At 41.9% G+C, this 24,454-nt stretch overlaps 1 protein-coding gene across 1 annotated transcript in view; it reads right to left on the bottom strand.

Annotated features, from left to right (window-relative positions):
* PCSK1 (proprotein convertase subtilisin/kexin type 1) overlaps positions 1-24,454 on the bottom strand; it is a 246,062-nt gene that overhangs the window by 119,374 nt on the left and 102,234 nt on the right. The window contains exons 4-7 of the mRNA XM_078675404.1: positions 17,210-17,356; positions 13,943-14,019; positions 2,196-2,284; positions 835-1,007 (exon numbers count right to left, since the gene is read on the bottom strand). Of these exons, the coding sequence (XP_078531530.1) occupies positions 835-1,007; positions 2,196-2,284; positions 13,943-14,019; positions 17,210-17,356 (486 nt within the window). The remainder of the gene's footprint in view (positions 1-834; positions 1,008-2,195; positions 2,285-13,942; positions 14,020-17,209; positions 17,357-24,454) is intronic.

The following is a 24,454-nucleotide window of genomic DNA, read 5'->3' on the forward strand; positions in this document are numbered from 1 at the left end:
TTTTTTTATCCTCATGAAATTCACAAAATGTTTGAATTGTGCAGAGATGAACTTTTGCAGAATTTATCTCTATGAAAGACTGGTTTGCCCAGAAAATGTCTTGTGTGAGACAGTTTTTGGTCAAACCAGTCTGCTGCTGGTACTTTGCAAGTGTTATGAATGTGAAATATGTCCTCACATCAAGCAAGTAACCAATTAATTAATTTACCAAATGTTCTCATAATTTCACATAATTTTTGAAGAATTTGATTGAAAAATTGCTGTTTCGCTCACCCTTTAATCTTAGTTCAAGTTGTACACAAAGTCAAGTAGTTACACTAGATAGCGTTAACTGTACTGAATGATCGTCGGCTGCATTTCCACACACTAAAAGACAGTTGTATCATGGCACTTTCTTGTCAACTTGTCAGGGGTTCACAAACTAGCATCAAGGCTGTTCGTGTGTGTTAGGTCTTGCTGTGGGCCTCTGGTTTTTGCCCTCCTGGGTCGGGGAAGAAGTATCACATTAAGGAATTAGCTGTCTCTGAACCTAGAGTTTCCAAGAATATGCTTATTTTTCTTGTTTGGATGTGGACTAGCGATCTCAAAATAAAGCCACTCTAACCTCAAAAGTAACCTGACTATTCATTCAGCTTTAATCAATAGGTAATTCTCCAAATACAAAATTAACAAAAAATGATGATACATAGACTTATTAAATAAAATTATTAACTGTAGCTGTTTCTCTTTCCAACCGTTCAGTAGATAATTTTTGTGGCTAAAGAACATTAGTCACACATTGCAAATGGGCATGTAGCTTCAATCACATTTACCTCAACAAGTGGATGAGATTACCTTATGGATGCCATACTCAAAAGCCTTTTGGGCCAGCCTTCCTGGGCCCTCCACAGTTTTGCCGTCATCATTTGGTCCCCAACTAGCACTGTAAATATGCACATGCTCTGGATTGAAACCAATGGAGCCGGCTTCGATGGCATCGGTCACAATTCCATCCAACATTCGGATTCCTATTTTTAAAAGTAATTACAGATTGACAAATTCAAAGTAAGCTTGTGCTTAAATTTTACTAGCTCTAGCATAACTTTGAAGAGCAGGATAAGATGAATTAAAGGATCACAACAAAAAGAGAAGAAAGACATTAAAACATGGAGATCTCTGGAGTTACCAATTCGACCAATGATCACTCAGTAAAGTATAATGGTAATAAGCCCTGGTTGCAGAAAAGGATAGTATACAATCCACAGAAACACAGCTCTGTGCATTGATAGTGCATTCCCATTTTAATAATTCCATGACTTCGTATGCAGCAAAACACATTTTATTGAAAATGGAAAGCAATCCTTTAATTGTTCTGAGTGACATGGTAAAACGAATGTAAACTGTTTTAATTTAACATGCATTAGTGGTATAACACTAATATAAACCAATGGGTGTAGTGTTTTGTTATATGTGGCTGCTTAATTTGCTAAAATGCGACAGGCATCCATGTCTGAGTGCACTTCGAGGATGTAAAATAATTTGGAAATATACAATTTTTGACTCCATGCATTCTCAACACGGAAAATAAATACAGATAAATACAATAAGATGGCCAACATATAAATATGGGTAAATACAGACGGAAAAGTTAAAAACAAAATACCATAAAACCGGGAGCCCTAAAAATAAACCACTGTTTCAAACTGTTTCAACTGACATCTAATGCATGTTTTCCAGCTTGTCCTCTCTCAAGCCTTTCTGTTGTGGATATGATTTGCAAACAGAGCTGTTCCATTGATTAATTTTTGACAGTAATCAATATCATAAATAATTTAAGTGTCTCTTTGAACATTTTCATTTCTGAAAATCGTTTGTTACATGCCGGCTGCTTAAAGAATCAAAACTTTTATTACAAGTGAGAATATTAATTCATACTAGGCTAGCTTATTTCTTTCACATTTAAATATTTTAAGAAAAAGTTTAATTCCTCCGTTTCTGTAGAGGCAAAATGAAGTAGATTCTCGTTTTTGGTACAACCGTAAATGCACTATTTAAATGCACCAGAAATACACCATTATGAAGGATGAAGATCAGGCTGAGATTAACAGATACTGACAGATAATAGGGAAGAGCTATATCTCTTCCATAAGAAATGTTGTGCAAATATTTTCAGAATTATGGCACAGTGACAAACATGTTACACAATAATCTCTCACCTCCAACTTTGGCATTGTAAGCGACCCCAACACCACATTTCTTGTTATCTGCTTGCATGGCGATTTCACCTGCACACCTGGTGCCATGTCTAGATGAAATGCACATGGAAACAGAATTTACACCAAATCATGACAGATTGGTAATGTAGTTCACTGATACATATGCGTTACGTATTACTGTTTGTTGAACGTTACTTGCTACCAATTTACTAACACATACTGTAATATTAACCAACAATGCATTAATAAATAGTAGTGTGGACATACTACCATAGTATATACATGAGCAATTTTCCTTTTGCAGAACAAATATTACAGCATGCTGAAGCTATGGTGGTACCATACCTTCTGCTTAGTCACAAGACGTCAGAGATATGATTTTCAAGGTTGCTGTATGAATAATAAACTCCTTGGTCATCCAAATATTCAGATGGAGTTTAATTCTACTTAAGAGTCTGATGTATTCCAAAACTTAGCCAATACAAGGGTTGATTATTTGCATTCTTTATGTAAATATAGGACTTTCAAAATCTTCAATAAAAGCCCTTGTACAGGTGGAAGGTCCCTACATACACATGGATCATTCCACTGGAACTCACTTCCATTGCACCTGACTGGAAAATGACTTTCTGATAGTTATGAAGTTCTTAAACATCATATTTTCTTTCAGATTTGCAACTAGCTTCCTAAGAGCTGGGCCTGCCGGTTAGATTTCTAAAACCAGAAACTCCACCCTATTCCCACACTTAGGCTCAACTGAAGGCTTCAACATATCAGATCATGTGATATAATTGCAATTCAATATTAACGTTATTTGATAAATAATTCACTGAGACTATCTCAAATTGCTTGGGGGTACCTCAAATGGCTTGCAACGCTGCAAAAACACTAAATAAATAAACATCCTGAGAATAAACTGGGCTGCCTGCAAAAAGGACACGATAATTCTGGGCATTAACAGAATACCGACTGCATCATTTCATCTTGACACTACTGGCTAGTGTTAATACAATGTAACTCTGTAGTTCTCATTTTCTTCAAGTCGAAATTTCGGAGACCAATGGTTACAGCATTTCATATGGATACTTACATAATTTTGTAATTTTTGAAAGTCAATGTGCCTCGCTTACTGCTACAATTTTTTTATATGTCTATCAGAATATGCAGTGGTTTGTGATTCATTTTGGGACAGCCTCTTCCATGTGAAGTTTTCTAGCCCTTGCAAATGGTTGGATATTGTGTCTTCAACTATTTGAGGATATTGTACTTCAACCTTCCAGGCAGTTTGGTTGGCTCCATGGCTAGATGCTGATTCATGTTTCTTGTACTTAATTTAGCAATTGCTACCCTTTGATCATTTTACCCCTCAATTGTTCAACACTAACATTTCAATGCTAATGTTGCACTCAGCTTAGATCTATCTCTCTTGGCCTTGCTTTAGGCTTTTCTTTTGCAATGGAAATACATTGCTGAAGAGACTCTCTTCATTTGTAATATTTGAGGACCTAAAAGTCAAACTTTCACAATAATCTTCTCAGCATTTAAGTAATTGCTTTTACATTCGGGGACACTCAATGATAACTGTAATAATGAATGATTGGGGGCACATTTAAACATTGGCTCCAGGTACATTAATGGGTTGAAACATTTAAGCTATACGTAGAATGTTGCATAGTATGCTTCTTTCAGTCACAGAGCAAAACAATGTTGGGAAGGACTTAATTAATCTCCACATGAACATATATCAATTTAAGCTGGAACTTTCTCTACTACAGAACAGTCAATGAACATGTGGGAACCCATGAAAACTGAACAAAATAGCATTAATCACCCCATTAAAAGACAAAAGGTATGTTTGCATTTGTCTAGGCTCAATAAAATGATAACTTTTCTGCAAAAAATGTATTGTAATGAGTCTGAAACAGTAAAATCAAAACAGCATTTGGTTGGAAATGCTTTCTTTTCATTTTCAATTGATTATAAGAATGTGGTTGCTTTACTGTAATCACACTAGGGTGGGCGGAATTTTAAATTCCGCCGGCAGAATTGGAGTAATTTAGTAATTCTGTGTTACTGCAGCTGTTAGGGAGCTTAGCTGAGTTTCCAGAACTACTGTTTATGGTGAGTTCAGCCTTTTCATAGTTATTAGTTTTGTGCTCAAAATTAGTCTTCCTATTTTCCAAAAAGAAACCTTTATGGGGCACACTGTTATTTTGATTGCTTGTTTTAACCAAACTTTTCTCGAGATTTCTGTAAATAGATGTATTTGACTAATCTGAATAAAAAGACAAAAATACAGGCTAATCTCCTAAAGAGAAAATAAACTTTTAAAACTAAATAAAACATCTTATTATTGAATGGACATCAAATGCTGAAGACGATGTTTATTCTAATATGCTGGCAAAATTCGTTGACACAGAGTGGTGGAAATTGGAGGCTTGCTCAGTAAATTTATAGTAGAGCTACTTGTAAAATTTTAATGAGATTTCCAAACTCACAATAAACATCTGGGACACTAAGCGGCCGATTGCGATGTCGGTCAGAAAGCCTCTGACCGCTAGTCGGAAGATTTCCGACCTCAGTTGGAAGCGTTCTCACGGACATATTCGGTTTGCAGTCCGACTGCCTGATTACGATGTCGACCGTCCGAACATAAACCAGCCAGTCATTTAGACTCGGATCCAACCAGCTCTCGGAGTCTTCCAGCTAGTCAGAACTGCACAGTCATCCCCTATGGACGGCGTTACGATATTGGTTTCCCACAGCCTTTCCATGCCGGCCCTTCCGACACGGAAAGGCTGTCAGAAAGCGACTTTGGGGTCCCCTAGCTGGGCCCCTTTGCCTCCATGGTCTATGGTTGATGGTCGAGGGGGTACCTAAGGCACCCACCTGTAAAACCGTGCAATGTGTGGCAGGACCGCGGGGTGCTTGTCACAGGGTGCAGGGTTTTACCCACACCCATTTCTTTATAGGAGCCTGTATTACAGCTGATTTATGGCTCTGACACAATCTCCCATAGGCAAAAGTTAGTATGCGATTGTAATCAGGTGGTCGGAACTTCTGACCGGAGGACGGTTGGTCCAGAGCAGAAGACGATGTCTCCCACCGACATCGTGATAAGCCTCTAAATCTTTATTGAGCTGTTACATTCTGCTTAAATAGTCTACATTTTCCTTTCTGACCATGCTCCCTCTATAAGATCTTTGGGTGTTTATGATATTGATCTGAAATCCGGTATGAGGAGATTTAATATTAATGTGTTATCTGATAATAACTTCATTACTGAGTTTAATGTATTTGTCAAAGAATATTTTTAGTTTAGTGAACCTCCCAACTCATAAATTATTAATAATTTGGATGCCTTTCAAGTCTCTGTTAGAGCTTTCACAATATTCTTTGCTGCTCAGAAGACAAAGAAGGCTAATGCCAAATCTGATTCCCCCAACTATTAAAACCATTAAACACAATTATTCACTTCTAATTGATCACATATTGTAAATCAACAAATCAATCATCGTATGTTTTGTTACCGTTTTGGCTCACTGATGGTTTTTTCTGTTATTTTTTTTATTACAAATAAAAACCACTCAGCTGTAAAAAATAAATTAAATGCTGACGCACGATAGTGCAAGGAGGCAGATGTAGAGAAAGGGGATACGCAGTTATAGAAGAAAATAGGGAATTATAGAGCTGGAAAAAAATGAAAGAAGACAGTGAAAAGTGAAGCGAGTGATAGATATAGAAAGTGTGTCCCAGGATATGGGGGAAAGGAAGAGACAGACTAGGGGAAAGCAAGTAAAAGAGAAAGTAAGAAAGGCAGTTCTGATTTGATATCTCTCAGTGCTGTAAATGACAGGTGAAACTATCCAACCCACAAGTATTAAAAAAAAAATGAAATAGATAGAAATTATATAAACATAAATGTACAGGAATAAAGAACGACATAATAAAAGATAAGAAATGAAAACAGAGAAGGACAGTAAAGGATTTATTGAGGGAATGGAAGCAACAGAGAAAAGGTAAAACGATCTGTGAGGAACCCCACACAGCAAACCTCAGTTCAATAATCATCTGCCTGCCACTGACAGATGCTAATATTAAAGAACAGCAACTTTCCCACAGATCTTTGGATCCGTAGAAGCAAGATGTAATCCACACCAGAGATCGCTTAGGTCAAAGAAATAAGAGCTGTGTGATGTATGACAAGAAGGACTAATCAATGTTAAAGTAAAAGTAAATAACTTTGTCCCTGCAGTCTCTGCTAACCATACAAAAGGAGATGGATACATTCATACAATCTCTCATTTCTGTCACGCCGAGTTGTCCTTTGCCCCTAGAACATTGGCGCAACCCACACAAAATCCATTCATTTAGAACCCTGAGAAGAAAACAATCTACACTAAAAATCAATGAACACCATCAGCTTGTTACCACTCCATCATCCACAATAACACATTTTAAATTAAAATGAGACTGAAATCCTGCACCTCACGTTAGATAACATGTGCAAAACAAAAAAATACTTAACTGATGCTTTTGCTTTACAGTGCCTAGGTTTCTCACAATCACAAAGAAGCCATTGGTGTTAAAAAAAAATATATTTATTTGGCAGTGATAAATGACCATCAAGTTTAAAGAAAAATATTCGTGTGAGCTGCCAGTCCAACACAGAAACGCCTGGTGTTGGCGATTCTGCATTTAACCCCTCTTGCGAGCATGCTCCTTTCACTGCATACGTTCAACAAAGTTTTAACTTCCAAAATATGTGCTGGGGAAAAGTTCTGCTCTCTGATCCGGATGCAAACTGTGCCTGTGCTCCGAGAATGCGTGCTGTATTTTGGAGGCCTGAAGCTAAATGCTGGAAGTAGGGCTGGATTGGGATAAAAAATGTGCCCGGCACCCTAAAAAAAGTAGCTCGCATTTGCGGATGGTGTCTTTTCTAAAAAAACACTGCCTCAGTGTTTTAAGTGTTATGAAAAGAAGAAGAAGGGGGGGGGGTTCAATAAAAGAGGCATGGTTTCTTAACTTCTCTAAGAACAAAATAAATTCACATATTTCCAGGTCTCTTTGTGCACGGATTAGTTCACAATGGTGAACCACACCTGAATATAAGTAAGGCCCCCTGCACCTGCTTAATTTGCAAACATTAATGGGCTGGCCCAGCGAGAGACTGGGAATAACGCCTCTGCCCCTTTGGTAAACGGGAGGTAATAGAGGCTCATCTGCCTCCGGAAGGGCCGCTCATCCCCCCACTGGGCCGGTAGCAGCATGTGAACTGCACAGACACAGCCCATATCAGCTACCACGCTGGACAAAAAAGCAGCCTACAGCTGGATCTTGGGCACTGACCCATTGCCCAAATGCCCGCCTTACCAATCTGACCCTGGTTGGAAGAATAGCTGGGATTATCCTTGCCTCTAAGCAGCTGGTACTGAGAATGATGGAATGGAACTGGGTAGTATTTTCATTTTTTCCTTTAGCCATATTTCTGTGGAACTGGGGTCATGTGGTAAGCTTTTGGAGGGCGATAAGACAATGATTAATGTGTAACATATTCTCAGAGAATTACCTCATCATAAACAGGGACTGACGTCTATAGAGTGCTGGTGTTGCTCTTGTTTATTTGTAAGTAAAAGAAGCAGACAATTTAAAGATGGCTTTCAAGGAACCAATGTTGGGTGAAAGGGTGCTAGAAATAATTTATAAAACACAATATGAAAATCTGAGATCCCAATGGTTAGGTTATAAATGATTTCCAATGTTTTAATGTTTTTAATTTTAGTAAGGAAACATTTCTGAGAGTTTAAGCATTACTCTCTACTTTGATGGATGGAGAGTGACAATTTACTTCGATATTTCTCAAACGCCATCAATGTTTCGAGTAATTGTGTCATTGACTTTATGTCAAACCCAACCTCCCCATCTACAATGAATGTTGATGTCAAGAACCTAGAATGCACTTGTGGACTTAGCTTCCTATTAGGCTCCCAGGAGATCAGAGACCTTTGATTAAGTTTGATTCAGCTCAATTCCAGTGGACAGCTTTGTGCTGATCATGTCTGGCATGACAGGCCAATTATAGAACACATAAGAAAATCCAAGAAATAATTTTTTTCTGCCAAGTGAAACAAAAAACATCTGCCAAGTGAATTCTCTAGATGGATATATTGTAAGAGCAAGGATGACATGCTCAGCTATATGTCCATCCCTAAGAAAAATCCATAAACAATCTAATTGTTCTATTAAAAGCAGCATAAGTAGCCGAAGAAGACATTTTTAAACTGAACCAAAACAAGAAATTTCCTGTATTACAGAAATACTTGGTGCATATGTTTATATAACTCACGCAATGGATTCAATTGTATTTTGGAAGCTTGAAGCAAATAGAGCAGTAGGTAGGGGCACTGCCGCAGAGCCTACTATTAGTGCATATATCTTGCTAAATTATGTCCAACCCCTTTACTGCAAAGTTAGAATACATGAATTTCATGGGTTCAACCTGTTGGAGCCAGTTTTAGCCAGAGGGTATAAAATGGCTTCTAATGTTGACACTTTGGAACTTTCTACTATCTCGCATAGCTTAATTAGTAAAAATAATAAGTGCCAGGGCTCTCTTCAGTAGCACTCTGCAGCTTGTACCACATATTGCCTCTGCCTTCCTAGCAATGATTGTAACAACACAGCTACTAACCATCACACTTCTATAAGTGAGACAGTTCGGACTATTTTAGGCCCCCAAAGCCAAGAATGGCTTGGGCGCGGGGGTAATAGTCATTTTTAATGTATATTAAATTAATAACAAACTGTTGTTGTGTTTATCTCTAAATTAGCCAGGCAGCACCAGCTTTTGGCAAACAGTCACAAGCGACAGCGTTGACAACTAAGTGCCGAGCACCAGACACCATTGGCTCAAATTAAGCACTGCTACCTCATGTCTGAATGGCTCAGAATATTTACCGGACATGATATGCAGCTGTAATTGTTTGAAAGCCTTACCCATACATGTGATTTGGGGTTACATATCAGTGAACAGGTCTTAATTACCATATGTAGAAATAGTCCTAAAATGAACCTGGTAAATACAATCTACTAGTCCTTATCAGTCAACCTGGAAATGTTTTAGCAAGTGCCTTTTTGATTCGTCGTATGAAGTGGACCATGACTGTTAATATACTTCCTCAAATCTATCTGAAAATCTTGTATTGTGAACGTGTAGTAGACAATCCTACTGTTGAAAGAGGTCTCATTCTTGGAATGATCCCATAAACTTCTCACCTTGCTATGTTTATTGATTTTTTATGCTGCATTTACATATTCAAGAACATGTAATCATACAAGGAGGGTGTCATGTCAGGCTGAAGTCAAGCAGCACTTTGCTCTTTTATTTAAATGTTAAATCACAGACTGGGAGATGAACGTAGTAAATTCAGGATAGTTGACAACTGTGCCTTGTGAGCATTCTCTAGTGGGAAAAGGCTCCTAGAGAGCCAGTGACCAGCAGGTTAGAAGAGGCAATGACCAAGCTAGGGCTGAAACAAATTGTGGAGATCCCCACCCACGAGAAGGGCCATACTCTAGACCTTATCGGCACTTCAGTGTCCGATGTTCAAGTATACAAGTACAGACCGTGCAGCTGGTCAGATCACCTTCTGATCAGCTTTGGGATTCCTGTGCCCAGTCCACCGAAATATGCACTCCCAGTATGGAGGACGGTACGGAGTTGGCACAAAATAGAGGAAGCTGATTTGAGAGAGGCACTGGGGGAGAGAACGCACCCAGGGAGACAGTCGGGGGACCCGGATCTGGAGTACGAGAAGCTTGCAGGCAGTTTGAGGAATGCTATTGATAAAGTGGACCCGGCACAGAGGGAAAGGGTAAGGGATAGAGTGAAGGGTGCCCCTTGGTATACAGTGGAACTAAGAGGGACAAAACAGGCCCTACGCCAGTGTGAAAGGCAATGTCGGAAATCATACAACCTGATGGCTCGGGAGAAATATGAAGCAAAGCTAGCCCTCCACAAAATCTCAATTATCGCAAAGAAATCTGAGTACTATGAGCGGCAGATCAAGGAGGCCAAGGACACTCAGAAAGAGACATTCAAGGTGCTGAGGGAATTGAGTTAAACGAAGGAACAGAGGGCTGATTGCAATAGGATACAGGACCTTTACCTGGCAAAAATCAATGATATCCTTATAGAAATAGGTAACACTTGCATAAGCTTATGCCCTTTTTCAGTGGTGGATCCATTGGATTTCCTGGGAGGTTACCTGTTTCTTTCCAACATTAGACCGAGACTACCTAGCGCACATTATGGCTGAAGTGAAATAAGGCTCTCCAGAGGACCCCTGCCCTCCCAGGGTATTTAAAAAGGATCTTTCCTGTGATGGGGCCAGAGATATTGTTGTCCTTACTAAATCTGTCCTGGTAAAGGGGGAGGTTCCTCTCAATTTTAAGGAAGCCATGGTGACTCCGCTGCTGAGGGCAGATGTTAATAACTTGAAGAACTACTGCCTCATATTCAGACTTCCCTTTCTGGCTAAGGTAGTGGAGCAACATGTACTTAGAATACTCTCCTCCTTTCTGGAGAAACATCAGCTGCTCCATGTGCAGCAAGCGGGCTTCAGGTCCCACAACAGTACAGAGCTGGTGATGCTCTCAGTGCTGGATAAGCTGTTGGAATTGATTCTTTTTGATCTTTCAGCTGTGTTTAACTCGGTGAACCATGCTCAGTTGCTGACCCGTGTTCAGGTGCTGGAAATTACTGCAGTTGTATACCAGTGGATTGCCTCCTTTCTAAAGGATCGGTCACAAACGGTCCAATTAGGGGATTGTGTGTCCAGGAAAGGAGCTTTGCTATGTGGGGTCCCGCAGGGCTTAGCGTTGTCCGCCCAGCTTCTCAACATCTATTTGCAGCCACTCCTGGAAGTGCTGGCAAAATTAGAATGTCTGGTGTTCTACTACACCGACGATACACAACTAATCTTATGTATCGACAGCTCTACACAGGCACAGTCGAATGTACCGAATATCAACCAGTTCTCTATGAACTGGATGACCACCAATTCACTGAAGGTAAATCTGGATATGATAGTGGTATTAGCTATTACCACAGGAGGCAAACCCTGGTCCAACTCCTTCTGGCCACAAGAGCTAGGTACTACTCTGTTACCAATACCTGTTGTGAAGAGCTTGGGCGTCAGGTTGAATGACAAGCTAACACTGAACAGTCAGGTGACCGCTGTGGTGGGGAATTGTGTGGGCCTTATGAGGCAACTCTGGAAACTTTTACCCCTTCTGTCCTTTTCCACTATGCGTACCGTAGTGTCAGCACTAATTGTGTCACGACTGGACTACAGTAACGTGCTTTGTATTGGGCTATCTGATAAACTATCAGGAAAGCTCTAGGTGGTTATGAACGATGCGGAGAGATTCATCTTCAAACTCCCTAGGAGAGCACATGTTACACCACTGCTGCAACAACTTCACTGTCTTCCAATCAAGCAGTGGGCCAGGTTCAAGGGCCTGTGTATTGCACATAAAGCCCTGTACAGAACGGCACCTGACTGCATTAAGGAATGGCTGAAGAGTTATGTGCCAGGGCGATGCCTCTTTTCATCCGAGGCAAGTCTGTTGGCCTGCCCTTGGTTTGATAAAGCCACCTTGGGGGGGAGGGGGGGTCGAGTGTTTTCCGTTATGCTTCCTGAGCTTTGGAAGAAGCTACCAGAAAGCTTGCGTAGGGAAGTTTCCCTTCTCCCCTTCAGGAGGAAACTAAAGACTCTTTTGTTTATTCAGGCTTTTGGTTAAGCTTCACTTAGATTGACCGAGGTTTGGGCCGTGTAGCTCTGGTAGGGTTTTACATTTCTCACAAGCGCTTAGAGACCATTGGTGATTTGGCGCTACATAAATGACAATACCATAACATAGTGTTGGGATTCCTTGGTGCCCTGAATGCCATGGCTATGTGACTGGTTAGGGGAGCTTTTAGAAACATTAATTGTCACATGTTGTGGCACAATGGTAGAGAAGAGCCATAGAAGGTACAGAGCTCTCATTTGTTTAGGTACTCCCTAATGATCAATTAAATTAGCATCCTTTGTGTGAAGAAATGTATTAGTGCTAGTGTCCCAACGCAGTATCACAAATAACATCTTGCACTGAAAAAATCATGGCACTTAGGGCATTTTTTTCAGGCTATTCTCCTAGTTGTAGATTTGGATGAATTTGAGAGGAGGTTGTGGAAAGAACACAGGACTTAAAAGTAGGCACACTGATGGAGGTGATCAAAAGAAAATGTGGTCTGCTTTCTGCTAAGAAATTGGTGATACATTAGTTTAATGATATAATACATACTTTAATTTGAACACTAGTTACATTAATGGTGAATTATATGTTTTATGAAAGTCAATGTAAAATGATTTAGGGCCATATGTAGATTTTGGCTGATAGAATTCTGTATTACAAATGTGATGGATATCCCATCTGCCGTATTACGATCTCCATAAGATATAATAGGATCGTAATACGGAGGACGGGATATCCGTCATGTCCGTGATCGAATATTCTCCTCTGCCAAAATCTAAATCAGGCCCTTAGTAACCAGGGTCTGGGAAAGACCTTGAGTTTATGAGCAAGATGGTATGTTGGTAAATAACTATATTTTTTATTTTATATTTTTATTTTACGCAGTTTTATATAGCGGGAACTTGACCCAAAGGTATTGGGAATCAGAGCGTTTTACATAGCACCTGTTGCATTACATGAGGACACATTCATTTTGTTGTTAGGCACGGGGAGATTAAGTGATTTGCCCAGAATCACAGGATGTTCAGTGTCGTTGCTGAGACTCGAACCCAGTTCCCCAGATTTGAGGTCGACCGCCCGAGCCATTAGGCCAACTCCCCAAGCTGTTATGAGTGTCTGGTGACCCCCAAATAAATGGAACTCTTTGTAAAAGTAAATGATTTTTAAAAACTTGTTAAATCACTGATTCTGTACATACAAGTGTACTTATCAAATGTTATGGCCTGACAACTACATTGAGAAATAATTGGATAACAGGAATGTATCTTTTTACTTCTAAATATCTCAAAATATAAATTCTACCTTGAACCCTACCAGGACTGTTAGGGTCCATTTAAGGCCACTGAATGTAGATCACATGTTGGTGATCTATTTCTGGAATCTGTAGGGAAGAGTCTCAGCAAGAACATTTCACATTATAGTGAACACATTATAGCGTACACATGGCATTGTTCTGCGCTGGGTCATTCTTAGCCTGATCCAACTAGATTCACAGTCAGCCCGAAGGACATTGACCCGACACCACACATCAGATGCTACAAATCCAATGATAGAAACTATAATTTGGGCAGACACAAATCAGTAAGAATGATAGCTATTATCTCCATGCAGGCCCTTCAATGCAGCACGTTAATATATCAGTCTCCATCGAAATAACCATCTGTGAAAATACATTTTACTATGTGGTATTAATTGACAAATACTTATGCCACCATAGAGTCATACTAAGAGGCAGTGTGGATGAGATAATTATGATGATAATGCTAAAAACAAACATTGAACAGCTGCAAAAAATAACACATCAGCACTTCAAGGCACCTTTCAACTATGTCATGCAAAGTGAGGTTTGTAGAACATGGTAAGGCACCAGTGAAATATAACATAAACATAGCATGTTACATGACTTAACAATCAAAACTTGATCAATATTCTGAATAGAAACTCACTTGTTCTCATTCGAAGCATCATATCTGGGAAATGGATCATGATCATTATCATTGAAGTCATAGCTGCTATCTGGATCCTACATAAAAGATATTCTGCATTATTTAACAAATACCCGTTAATGCCTGAAAGTCAAATGTTTTCATCTCCTTTCAAATATAATCCCAAAGTGAAATGTTTTGACTATTTAAAACATTTACGCAAACCCTCTAACCCCCTTACCTCAAGCCAACCTGTCTCTCAGTGTTCTAAAAGTCAAAGAAGACTGCAAATAAAATATTGCTCGAAGTCTGAACTTGAGAATTTTGTATGTTGAATTAAACACTTGTTCTTATATTAAACTATCCAGCTTTGCAATACATTGATGTGAAAGAAAATATAGAAAAAGTGGTGCACTGTCTGTGTGCTACTTACCCTCAAGTGAGTGTTCCTGACGCAGACAGGGACAGTAATTTGTAAAACATGTGCTGTCTCCAGTGAATTCAAGCCTGTGATGGAGGCTGTGCACCTCCTCATATGTGGAGCACAATCAGTGAGCCTCCTGAGGCTGTATTACTAAAGTACCCCCGAGGAACAACGGTTGTTTACATCTTCTTTGTGTACCCCCTAGTCACTTTGGTATAACAGAAGGGAGCCGCAGATGTTTGTGTGGCCCCTTCATAGCGCTGGCACACATGTAGCACTAGTACTCTCATGAGGGGGGTGTTTCCTCATTTGCGTGATGGTGTGACCCCATGAAAATGAGGGAATCACGTTGTTTCTGCGCCTGTGCCATATTACCAAAATGGGCATAGAAGCAAACATGCCCTTAGGTGGTGCACTGCCAGTGCACCCCCTTAGGGCAGCCCTCTCACTCGATGAAAGGGGTCCCATGGACCCACCCAGACAACGTCTGTGCAGGTGGGTGCAGTCACTCACTGCCCCATCAGAAGGGGATCGCTAATCCATTCTCTGCTAAGGCGAAGGAGCATCGCCCCACTGCCAGGAAGCAACAAAAGAAAGGAAAAAATAAAATGATAACAATGTATTGTTATTATAATTTTATTTTGTCCTCCTGCTGTGGCAGTGTGCATGAGGGGGCGGGCGGCAGAGCAGGGGAGGACTTGTAGAACACTCCTGTGCACAATGACTGTTAGGTAAGGCCCTCTGGGGCTGCCCAAAACAGTCATGCACATGCCCCTGCTCTCTATGCAGGTTGCATTCCAGCCTGTATGGAGAACATGCCCACCTCTCCAGCCCCTGGTTGAGGGTTGTGTCACTGCACTCAGACCAATCACAACGCTGCGTTGCAACGTTGTAGTTGGCTGCGGTGAGCATGGTAGCCCTGGTACTTTCTGCTTCTTCACAAGAAGCCAGGAAGTGGGCGGAACGGGACACAGTAGAGGCGGCGGCAGACTGCCGCGGCTGGCCGAGGGGTAAGTGATTTGTTGTTTTACCCGATCCCCAACGACTCCTTGCCCCCACCCACCCACCCCACTGCTGCTTCTAGACAGCAGCCGCGACTGCGCAAATTCCTTTTAAAATTACAGGTGGGGACTGCCTGCACAGAGAAACACAGAGCAGCTTTTAAACACCTGCTATGTATTTCTCCTAAATGTGCTTCACTGCAAGTTCGCGGCTGCCCTGAGGGCAGTGCATTCTTCCTAATTGGACACACTTTCCCTGTTTGCACCTGGCGCACCTGCTTTAAGGTGCGCCATGGTGCAAATAGGAAAAGTGCAACCCATCTGTAATAGGGCCTTTGATGGCTTATTCTCTGCTGAGCTAGAACATGGTGCAGGTTATGGTGCAAATGTGACACCTCATTTGCAGGGGTTCACACCCCCAGACAAATAAGTAAAATCCCCCTGGAATCGCGCATCTGTACCTGCACAATCTTTATTACCGAATAAGTTAGCCTCTGTGACCCCATCCATAATACTAAAGTTCCCTGGGACACAAAAAGTGTGAACATGCCTGTCTCTGCCCACTCACCCTCTATTGTCCCCCACCCCAGATATTGTGGTGTAGGTTCAGCATAAGCAGCATATTAAATGATTTGCAGTAGAGTGATTTTCTCATTGACTCAGCTTTATTTGATGTTAGTCTGTATGGTAATGAGCACACACGTACTGCTCTGGTGGATATAGTCAGTGCGAAGAAGGGCCCCCTTTGAGCTTGTTGCACTCATAATCAGTCTTAAATCAAATTTACTACTAGGCTCGCATTTTTAAATGTGAAGAATTCAAACAAACAGTCACACACACATATAAGGCATCTCTGTAAGCTACGAAAACTTATCTCTTTAAGAAACAAAGTGTGTCATGGAGTAATACATTTCGCTTTAGTGAATAAGTCATTCGTTGTTCTTTTTTGGGAGGCCACTTCATTTTCGCAGATTAACAACCTTCCACCAAATGTGCAGTATGTTCTGTTTACTGGCCCTTTTAGCTGACACTGGTTGAAGGCAAAATCTTACGCCCATATTTATATGTTGGTGTTATGTATACTCCATTGCTACGGTGACGGAGTATACATACCGCCAACATAATAGTCTACCCCCCCCCCATCAACCGCGGCCGGTAGTGGGAGTACCTGCCGGGCCGTGACGTGGGGTGGGGGAGGGGCAGGGTGGGGGGGTAGTAATGTATGGATTACGGACTTTAAAAGGTAAGTAAACATAAAAATAAATAAAACGAATTTCGTTGCACACACTGCATCACCAAATGCGATGCAGTGTGTGCAACGAAATTCGTTGTATTTATTTTTATGTTTACTTACCTTTTAAAGTCAGTAATCCATACATGACTTCCACGTCGAGGGGGGTATTTTTTTTTCCAGAAAGGAAATATTGTTTTACGATATTTTTTTTGAAAATTAAAAAAATAAAACTGTTTGGTGCAGGGCTGTGTCAAGTTGACGCAGACCTGCACCAAACAGCGAAATGCAATGGCAGAAACCACTGCGGTGGCATCTCCTGCCAATACTTTATAAATAACCACCAGCTTGGCAGTTTTAAATTCGGTAGGCGGTCCCTCCATCAGGAGGACGGAGTAATGTACTCCATCCCCCTGGCAGAATAACAGGCCATCCGTCAGAATCTAATTAGGGCCCTAAGGCATTTCCAATCAGGCAGATCAGGCCCTGGGCTGGACTGGCCGTAGCGGGCACCAGGCATTTCCCAGGTGGGCCAGGAGGGGTTGGGGCAGGTTTTGTGCTCGTGGGGGCCGGCGCTATATACAGATGCAGTGGAGAGAATGCAGTATTTGAAATGCAGCCCAAAAACGTACATAATTAGCATAGATATCAGTGTGATTCCACTCCAAGCCGTCGTCAAGCACTGTGATTCTCACGCCGTTGCCAGTAATTCCTTTCTTCCACACAGGAATGACGTGAAGATCCAGTTTTGGCAGGGCTGGTGTCGTCCTTGTATCTTGCTAAAAAAAAAAAAAAGAATAAAAAAATCAAGCATTGATCTTCCATGTGTCAGGACAGAGAGATGTAGATTATTGCAGGAAAATAAATTGCTTCTTCCTTTATTGAGCAAAGGCGGAGCCCCTGCTAGCAATTACGGTGCGGTAAAGGAAATGTCCATGCAATTGGAAATCCCTGTCCAATGACAAATCACTAATGCAAATTGTTTCTGCGGGTGAAAAAACACACAGATAGCATGACTCACTCAGCTCCTCTTCAAGTAGAGTTCTGCATATTAAAAAAACACAGCCCCTAGAGCTTCAATGCGGGCATCATTTCTATGACAATTATTTATCGATCAAGCGTCATAGGTGTGGAGACACAATAAATAGAAGTGCACAGCATGTCCTGAAAATTGCATAATGACCAACATTGCCATGATTTCTTTATTACTCCTCTAAAATGCTGCCAACCTCATTGCGCACACCGCGTTAAATCTGGAAGTAATATTAAAAGTCAGTAATCTGAATTTATCGGTTGCAATAAATAGCACCTATTTCAAGTTTTTCCCTAACAATGGGAAATGATAAGAAGATTATGGTGCTTTCCATCCCCAAAATGAACAAATCTTGGGGCATATTACCAACCAATAGAGATAATTTTTGTCTCTAACTTGTTTAGAGACAATAATTATCGCCGCAAATCGGTGATTTTTATCGCAGATAAACCTTGCTATTAGCAAGGTTTATCGCAAATGCGATAAAAAACGGCCGCAATGCATGAATATCGCTGAAAAGTCAGCGATATTCATGCATTATCGAGCAAATGCTCTTAGCCATGTTATCCACCTCCCATTGGATAACATGGCTAAGAACTGCTCCTGGGCAAGTGTTAGCTTTTGGAGATATTCGCGCTTAGCGCGAATATCTCCAAAAGTTGGTAATAGGAGATAGCGATGTTAGCGACTGTTTTCAGTCGCTAACATCTTGGCACGCCCACTTTGCATGTCATTAGTGATAAATATCACTGACATGCAAAGCGGGGCCCAAGATCGTCACTATCTCCTATTAGCTGTCGCTAACTGGTGTTAGCGACAGCTTGGTAATAGGGAGATAATTTTATCTCTGCTTTCTTGGCTTTTAAAGCCAAAAAAGCGGAGATAAAGCCCCTTGATAATATGCCCCCTTGATTCTTACCAGGTCTTTTGAATCTGTTAAATTAAGTTAGATTTGACCTACCTATATTTAATTAGGGAAAATTCCAAGGGTGTGGACTTTATCGCACCTTGGAATTACACTTTTCAAATCAGCTCTGAAAGGGGACCTATGTGTCTGCAGTGAAGTGAAACCCTGAATTATGCACTGTATCACATTCCACGTGTGTGCATATTTGGATGATTTTAATACTTAAATCAATATGTATTTTCATTATTTTTAATTTTTTTGTTTTAGATACTGAAGTACAAAGAAAAAACAAGAAAACACTAAGGGAAAACATAATAGACAAAACTGTGTTTGATTCAGTCAGTTCGATCAGAAAAGCCAATTTTATTGTGAGATATTTATTCTATTTGTATTATCTTTAAGGGTTTTCCAGTATGGCCCCAGAACTATTGACTATCAAAGAGAGTGCCTTTAAGACAGTCATTTGACCTTCTTGTTTTCGCCTTTTGTTACAGCAGTCAAAGTCAGAGAATAACATAAAATAGGTTTTGTCTCATAAAAGAAGATATGTTGCAGAGAATGTTGGACTAGTTGCTGCATTGAACGCAAGGAAATTAGGACAGTAGGTATCAGACCTCCAGGGTCGCAGCCTGCTGCATAATACCGAAAGACAAGACAAGTACAAGTGCAAGAAGTCCCTATGCATCCGTTTTTGGAAAAACGAAACCTTCAGCCTGGGACATAAGGCAGCCATTGAGAAGGTTTTGACTGCGGGAGCAGCTACAGAGACCATAGACTGCATACTGGATCATTTGGTTTAAAAATTATTCTTACCCATTAGACTGCATCCTGTCTCATTTGCTTTGAGACTATTCAGTCCCCCCTTAGTATGCATACTGTCCTATCTGCTTTGATAATCTTTACTGCCCGAAAGACTTTATTTTGTGAAATGTGCTATGGGAATAATCTCAGCTCCATAAACTGTATCCTGGCCTATTTGCTTTCCAAACCATTTCTGCCCTATTCATAGCATCCTGTCTAATTTGCTGAGCATTCATGGGACCTGCTACCAAATAACCTACTGTGCTTATGGTGCTACAATCATAGGGTCGTGTCAGATTTTGCATTGTCTTCATCAAGCAAGTGCTGTGTGCATCAGACTATTCTGCTGTGCTCACATATGATGTCTGCACCTGCAACAGAGTGTCATTAGCATGCAATAGGGATAGTACGGTGTTCCTACTAATGAGCGTGAGCCTTGGATTGGAATACTTACTCGTTTGCGCATATTGATCGCACAGGTGTCAGTGGGAGTAAATCCCCCCAGACGCGTGTATGAGCAATATTGAAGACATACGCTGGCCAACTAATATTACAAATAAAGAATCTCTCTGACTGGAAAATCATTGAGATCTGATCCTTTTAAAGGATATTTCAGTGTTCGAATTGTCCTTCCTCTCTTTACTTAGCCGCATAGCCTGTTGTGGGTGGGCTACAATGCAATTACAGCATTCTGCCATATGAATCATCCTACCCAGGAGTTACAGGGGGCCGTGGGAGGCTCCCCCTTCTCCTCCCACGGCTCGCACTCTCATCTAACATCGCCTGCTGACTGGGTCGCAGGCTTGCCTGTGTGTGAGGGGGATGACGTCTACCAACTCCCACGTCTCTCTCTGTTCTGCCAAACCACTTTGTTCCTGTAAATTGGCAGGACACAGGGAGATGGAAAGGCTGCAGAGACTTCTCCTTTCTTATTACTGCTCCTTCTGAGAGTGCATGAAAATGTCAGTGGGAGTGGCGGAGGAGGGAGAGAGAAGCCTCTTCTCCCTCAACCAGGGTGGTTAGCTGACATCCATTCAATTGTCTTCAATGCAGCCCCCAACATTTCACTCTTCTAATAGAGCCTTATAACCTTGCCATCTGGATACTGTAATCGTTAAAAGGCTTGCTGTGCCTAATCCTCTTTGTTTATGGAGAGAAGCTGGGTATCTCCAGAGTAACCTCCCAAACTGTCATGGAATAAAATCCTTTTGGGCAAATATTGAGATTATTTTGAAAGACATCTTGGATGTCGGCACGCACTGTACTCCATGTTGGTTCTATTGGTTGTGGGTAATGTAGTATACTAAGTAGAGATCAAATTGGCCTTGTTTTTGTTTTGATATTACTAGAAGGGAGATCTGCAAACACTGGATTGACCCTGTATCCCCAAATATAATAGACTGGATCTTGGCAGCCAAATGGACCTGTCATATGGACATGGTAGGCTTTTCGGAAAGGAATTTAACAGTGTGGGCCGAATCAGAGCAAACCACTGCTGTATCTATATAAGACCTAATGATTACAACATGGCATCGCTCAGGATGCCAGCCTGGTTGGCTCGCCTTAGTGCGATGGGAAAAAAGTGTATGCAATAGACCAAGGGACAGTTAGAACGGAAATAGGCGGTCTAAGTTTTGCAGACACAGTTATGATATGCGGATTAAAAAAAAGGAAAAAAAAACATCTTCAGAATCATAGACCTGCCTTTGGTAGGGTGGTAGGGCAATACCAACGGGGCAGAATTATAATATCAAAAATAGCCTACTCCACTGAGCAATGAGGCAATGGAACATTTATTTTCTGTGAGAAAGGAATGCTTCCATAAAAAGTACCCCAGTGGCTCCCAGCAGCTTCCCCACCTCCTCATCTCATGGTTCCTACAGTCAAAGAATGATAGTTGTGTGATTGTCGATGAAAGCTAGAAATACTGGCAAATCTGGCCACAGAAGCAATCAGCATTGTCTAATTGATGAGGCCCACAGAAAAATACGGACTACGCCCCTTTCTCTCCAGCTTCCTTGTAAAATTGCTTTTCTCCTGTAATTTACCATGCCAAATATAAAGGTCCAAACAGCTAAGGCGCCTCACCATCTCCATGGACTGTGCTCTCACTGTAAAGACATCAGGGTTATGACATGAGGGAGGGGACAGACTCTTCACTGGTACCAAGCGAAAACCATATATATGCCTCTCTCTAGGCAGAGCCTGTCTATGAGGCCAATGTAATACTGAAAGTAGTGGTCTCCAGCACTGGTTATAGCCCACGGCCACCCCAGTGTTGTCAATGGAGCTACAAAAATGTCAACTCTCAATGTCTTAACAGACGATTCCTCGCCTTTAGCCCATTGGTCAATTCGAGAGTTGACAAAGGGCTTGAATGGTGGGACTTAATTTACTTCTGTCGGTGGTAAAAAAGGGAAAAAAGATCATATTTATACCAGTATGCACGTTATAATGCAAGGCCAATTCCTCAATTAGAAATAGAATGAGAACATTAAATACATCTGCAACAATCATCAAAATAGTACTAACCGCTACAGAAAGGTGAAATTTAGAGAGACGTCCACTTAAAAGGGAGCAAATGGTTTCGTTAGTCATGCAATAATCGCTGGAAACAAAACAAGTAAATTACACTGAAAACAAGGACTAGAACCACTAGGCAGCCAGCGTAGATATAAATACCAATACTGTGCATAATGAGTGCTAAAACTATTTTTTTTTGTGTATGAATCCATTACTTTAAACTGTACATTTCTTTTTTTCACTAGAGCTAAAGTTACTTTTCAGGCCTTGGCTTCAGGAAATGCTTGCTGTCACATATCATACATAACAATACATAACATAACCCTAAAGTGGGCTTTGGATCAGCCCTTTGCTCATGATTGGAATGTATTGATGTGTTTCTCAGCTATGTGGTCCCAATGCAGAGGTTTTCCACCCTATTCTTGTATTTTTCCCGGCCAGGAGCATTTCGGGCACAGTGCTCCGATGAGATGAGTTGTGTTCTTCTACTTTATACTTGAGGGGGCTCTTTAGGTCTGGCCTTAGACAAGACCTTTCCATTTTACTGCAATTCTGAATGTAACAAACTTAATTATAAAGGCTTTCAGCCAGCCCTCTTCACATATTGGTTTGTTGTTATGTCATTCACATTTACTTTTGATCACTGCAGCTTACAGTATGGGCAAAGGGTCAGTCTACTTCAGCCATTGGCTAACTTCACTGTGAGTGCTGACACTACTCTTTCACAAGGAGCACGTCTGCACACTTCAATGCCAGGGACTACTCTGGCAAGGTGTGATTTTTGAGACCCAAAGAAACTTTGCTTTAAGCCAATGTTTTCTTCATTTTTATATTCGTAAGGTCCTGGAAGCTTTCTCAAAATTAAAGTTTCAAAAAACGATGACTAAACAAAACAAGCATCGACAAAGCCAAACGAATGGCAGCCAATACCAGGCCTACTGGCTTTACCAATGCTTGTTTTATTTACTACTGAGCACTCCCTGGAAGTGCATGTCTTTCCTTTCTCCATTTCCCTTTTTTAGGTCTCGTCCTGCGAAAGACTGCGCACATGCGCAGTCCAGCTGGCGATATTTAATGAGATAGAGGATTGTTTGCTAGCGAGGTTAAGCCCCGCCCCTCTTCTCCATTGGCTGGCGTCCTTAACGGTGGCCAGCCATTAGAGAAGAGGTCCTAGTGACGTTCTTCTTTCTCTGTAAGCCCTGTCCTTTTCAGACTGGCTTACTTGACTTACTGCTGCGGTAAAAGCTTTCTTATCTTCTTTATGGGGCAAAACAGATGGCCCCATAAAGAAGATAAGAAAGCTTTTACTGCAGCAGTAAGTCAGCCCGAGACCTTCCGAATGGGACGGCCAAAAAAGAGAAAACTGTCTGTCATGGCTTGTGCCTCCAGCGCTTGTTTGAAATGCCAAAAGATTGCAGGCTGTACACAAAGCATTTGTGATGCTCTTGACAGCTACTGAACCTTTTTTATTAGAGAAATAACTGTCCTTCATTCGGATCAGATGGGCATAGCAAACAGAGCAAGCACAGAGGTGACCAGAGAAGACATAGCATTGGGAACACTCTAACAATCAACAAAGCAGTGGGCGCGCTTCCGTTTGTGCGTGGTGGATGGCGGTCCAGGCTGCACGTACGCCTAAAGCGAGGGTGGCAGCGGAGTATGTTTACATGCGGCGTCGCGTCCCGGTGCCGTCCCCTCATCCAACCCCGGCCGGGGCGGGCCGCCTGCCTCCCCCCAACCACCACTCCCTTTCCCTGACAGTCTCTTCCAAGAGCTGACGCAAAATTAGCAGCAAGGAAGCGTGTAATGAGGTGAGTCACATGTGCGCAAGGGCCAGGGGACGGGGGAGGGAGGCAGCCGCAGGCAGCCGAGCCCAGAGCAGGGGCTGCACCTCAGAGCATGCGAGCTCTGCCCGGGGGTGCTCAGAGCAGGCGGGATGCGAAGCTGAGCGGCGAGGGGGAACCACGCACACCACCGCCTCCGAGCAGCCAGCCAAATGGAGAGCTAGTCTATGCCGTTGTGTGCCTGGGGGCGTGTGTTTCTCCTGGGGCCCCGACTGCCCATGTGCGCCCAGTTGCTGACCACCTCTTCTTTTCCCCTTCAGGAGGCGGCGGCGGAGAGAAGCGGAAGCCTGAGAGGCTGGCAAGAGAGTCGTCCTGCTTGGAGGAGGTAGAGCCGGAGGAGCAGGAACCGGGGGCCGTGCTGCGAGGCACCGGTCATTGCAAGTGGTTCAACGTGCACATGGGCTTCGGTTTCATCTCCATGAACAGTCGCCAAGGCAGTCCCCTGGACGACCCTATTGATGTGTTCGTTCACCAAGTAAGAGCACGTTGATATCATCACTGGAAGTACTGACCCCTCCCCCCCTTTTTTTAGGACAAATACCATTGCTTGCGCCGGAGCCCCGCCTACCCCGATGCTTTCAGTAGGCCATCGCAAAAGCTTTACAACCTTGCCCCCAGCTATGTAATGCTTTAGCACACCAAAAAACGATGTGGCTGTGTTATGAACATGTGCATAGTGTCAGAATCGAGCCATTACTTGTGTTGTGGACTTTTCGCCAGCTTAAACACCATTCTAAATGATAATCTGCCACATTTCCACACTTAAACA

The sequence above is a fragment of the Lissotriton helveticus genome, chromosome 2_1, assembly GCF_964261635.1.
Source record: "Lissotriton helveticus chromosome 2_1, aLisHel1.1, whole genome shotgun sequence".
NCBI lineage: Eukaryota > Metazoa > Chordata > Amphibia > Caudata > Salamandridae > Lissotriton > Lissotriton helveticus.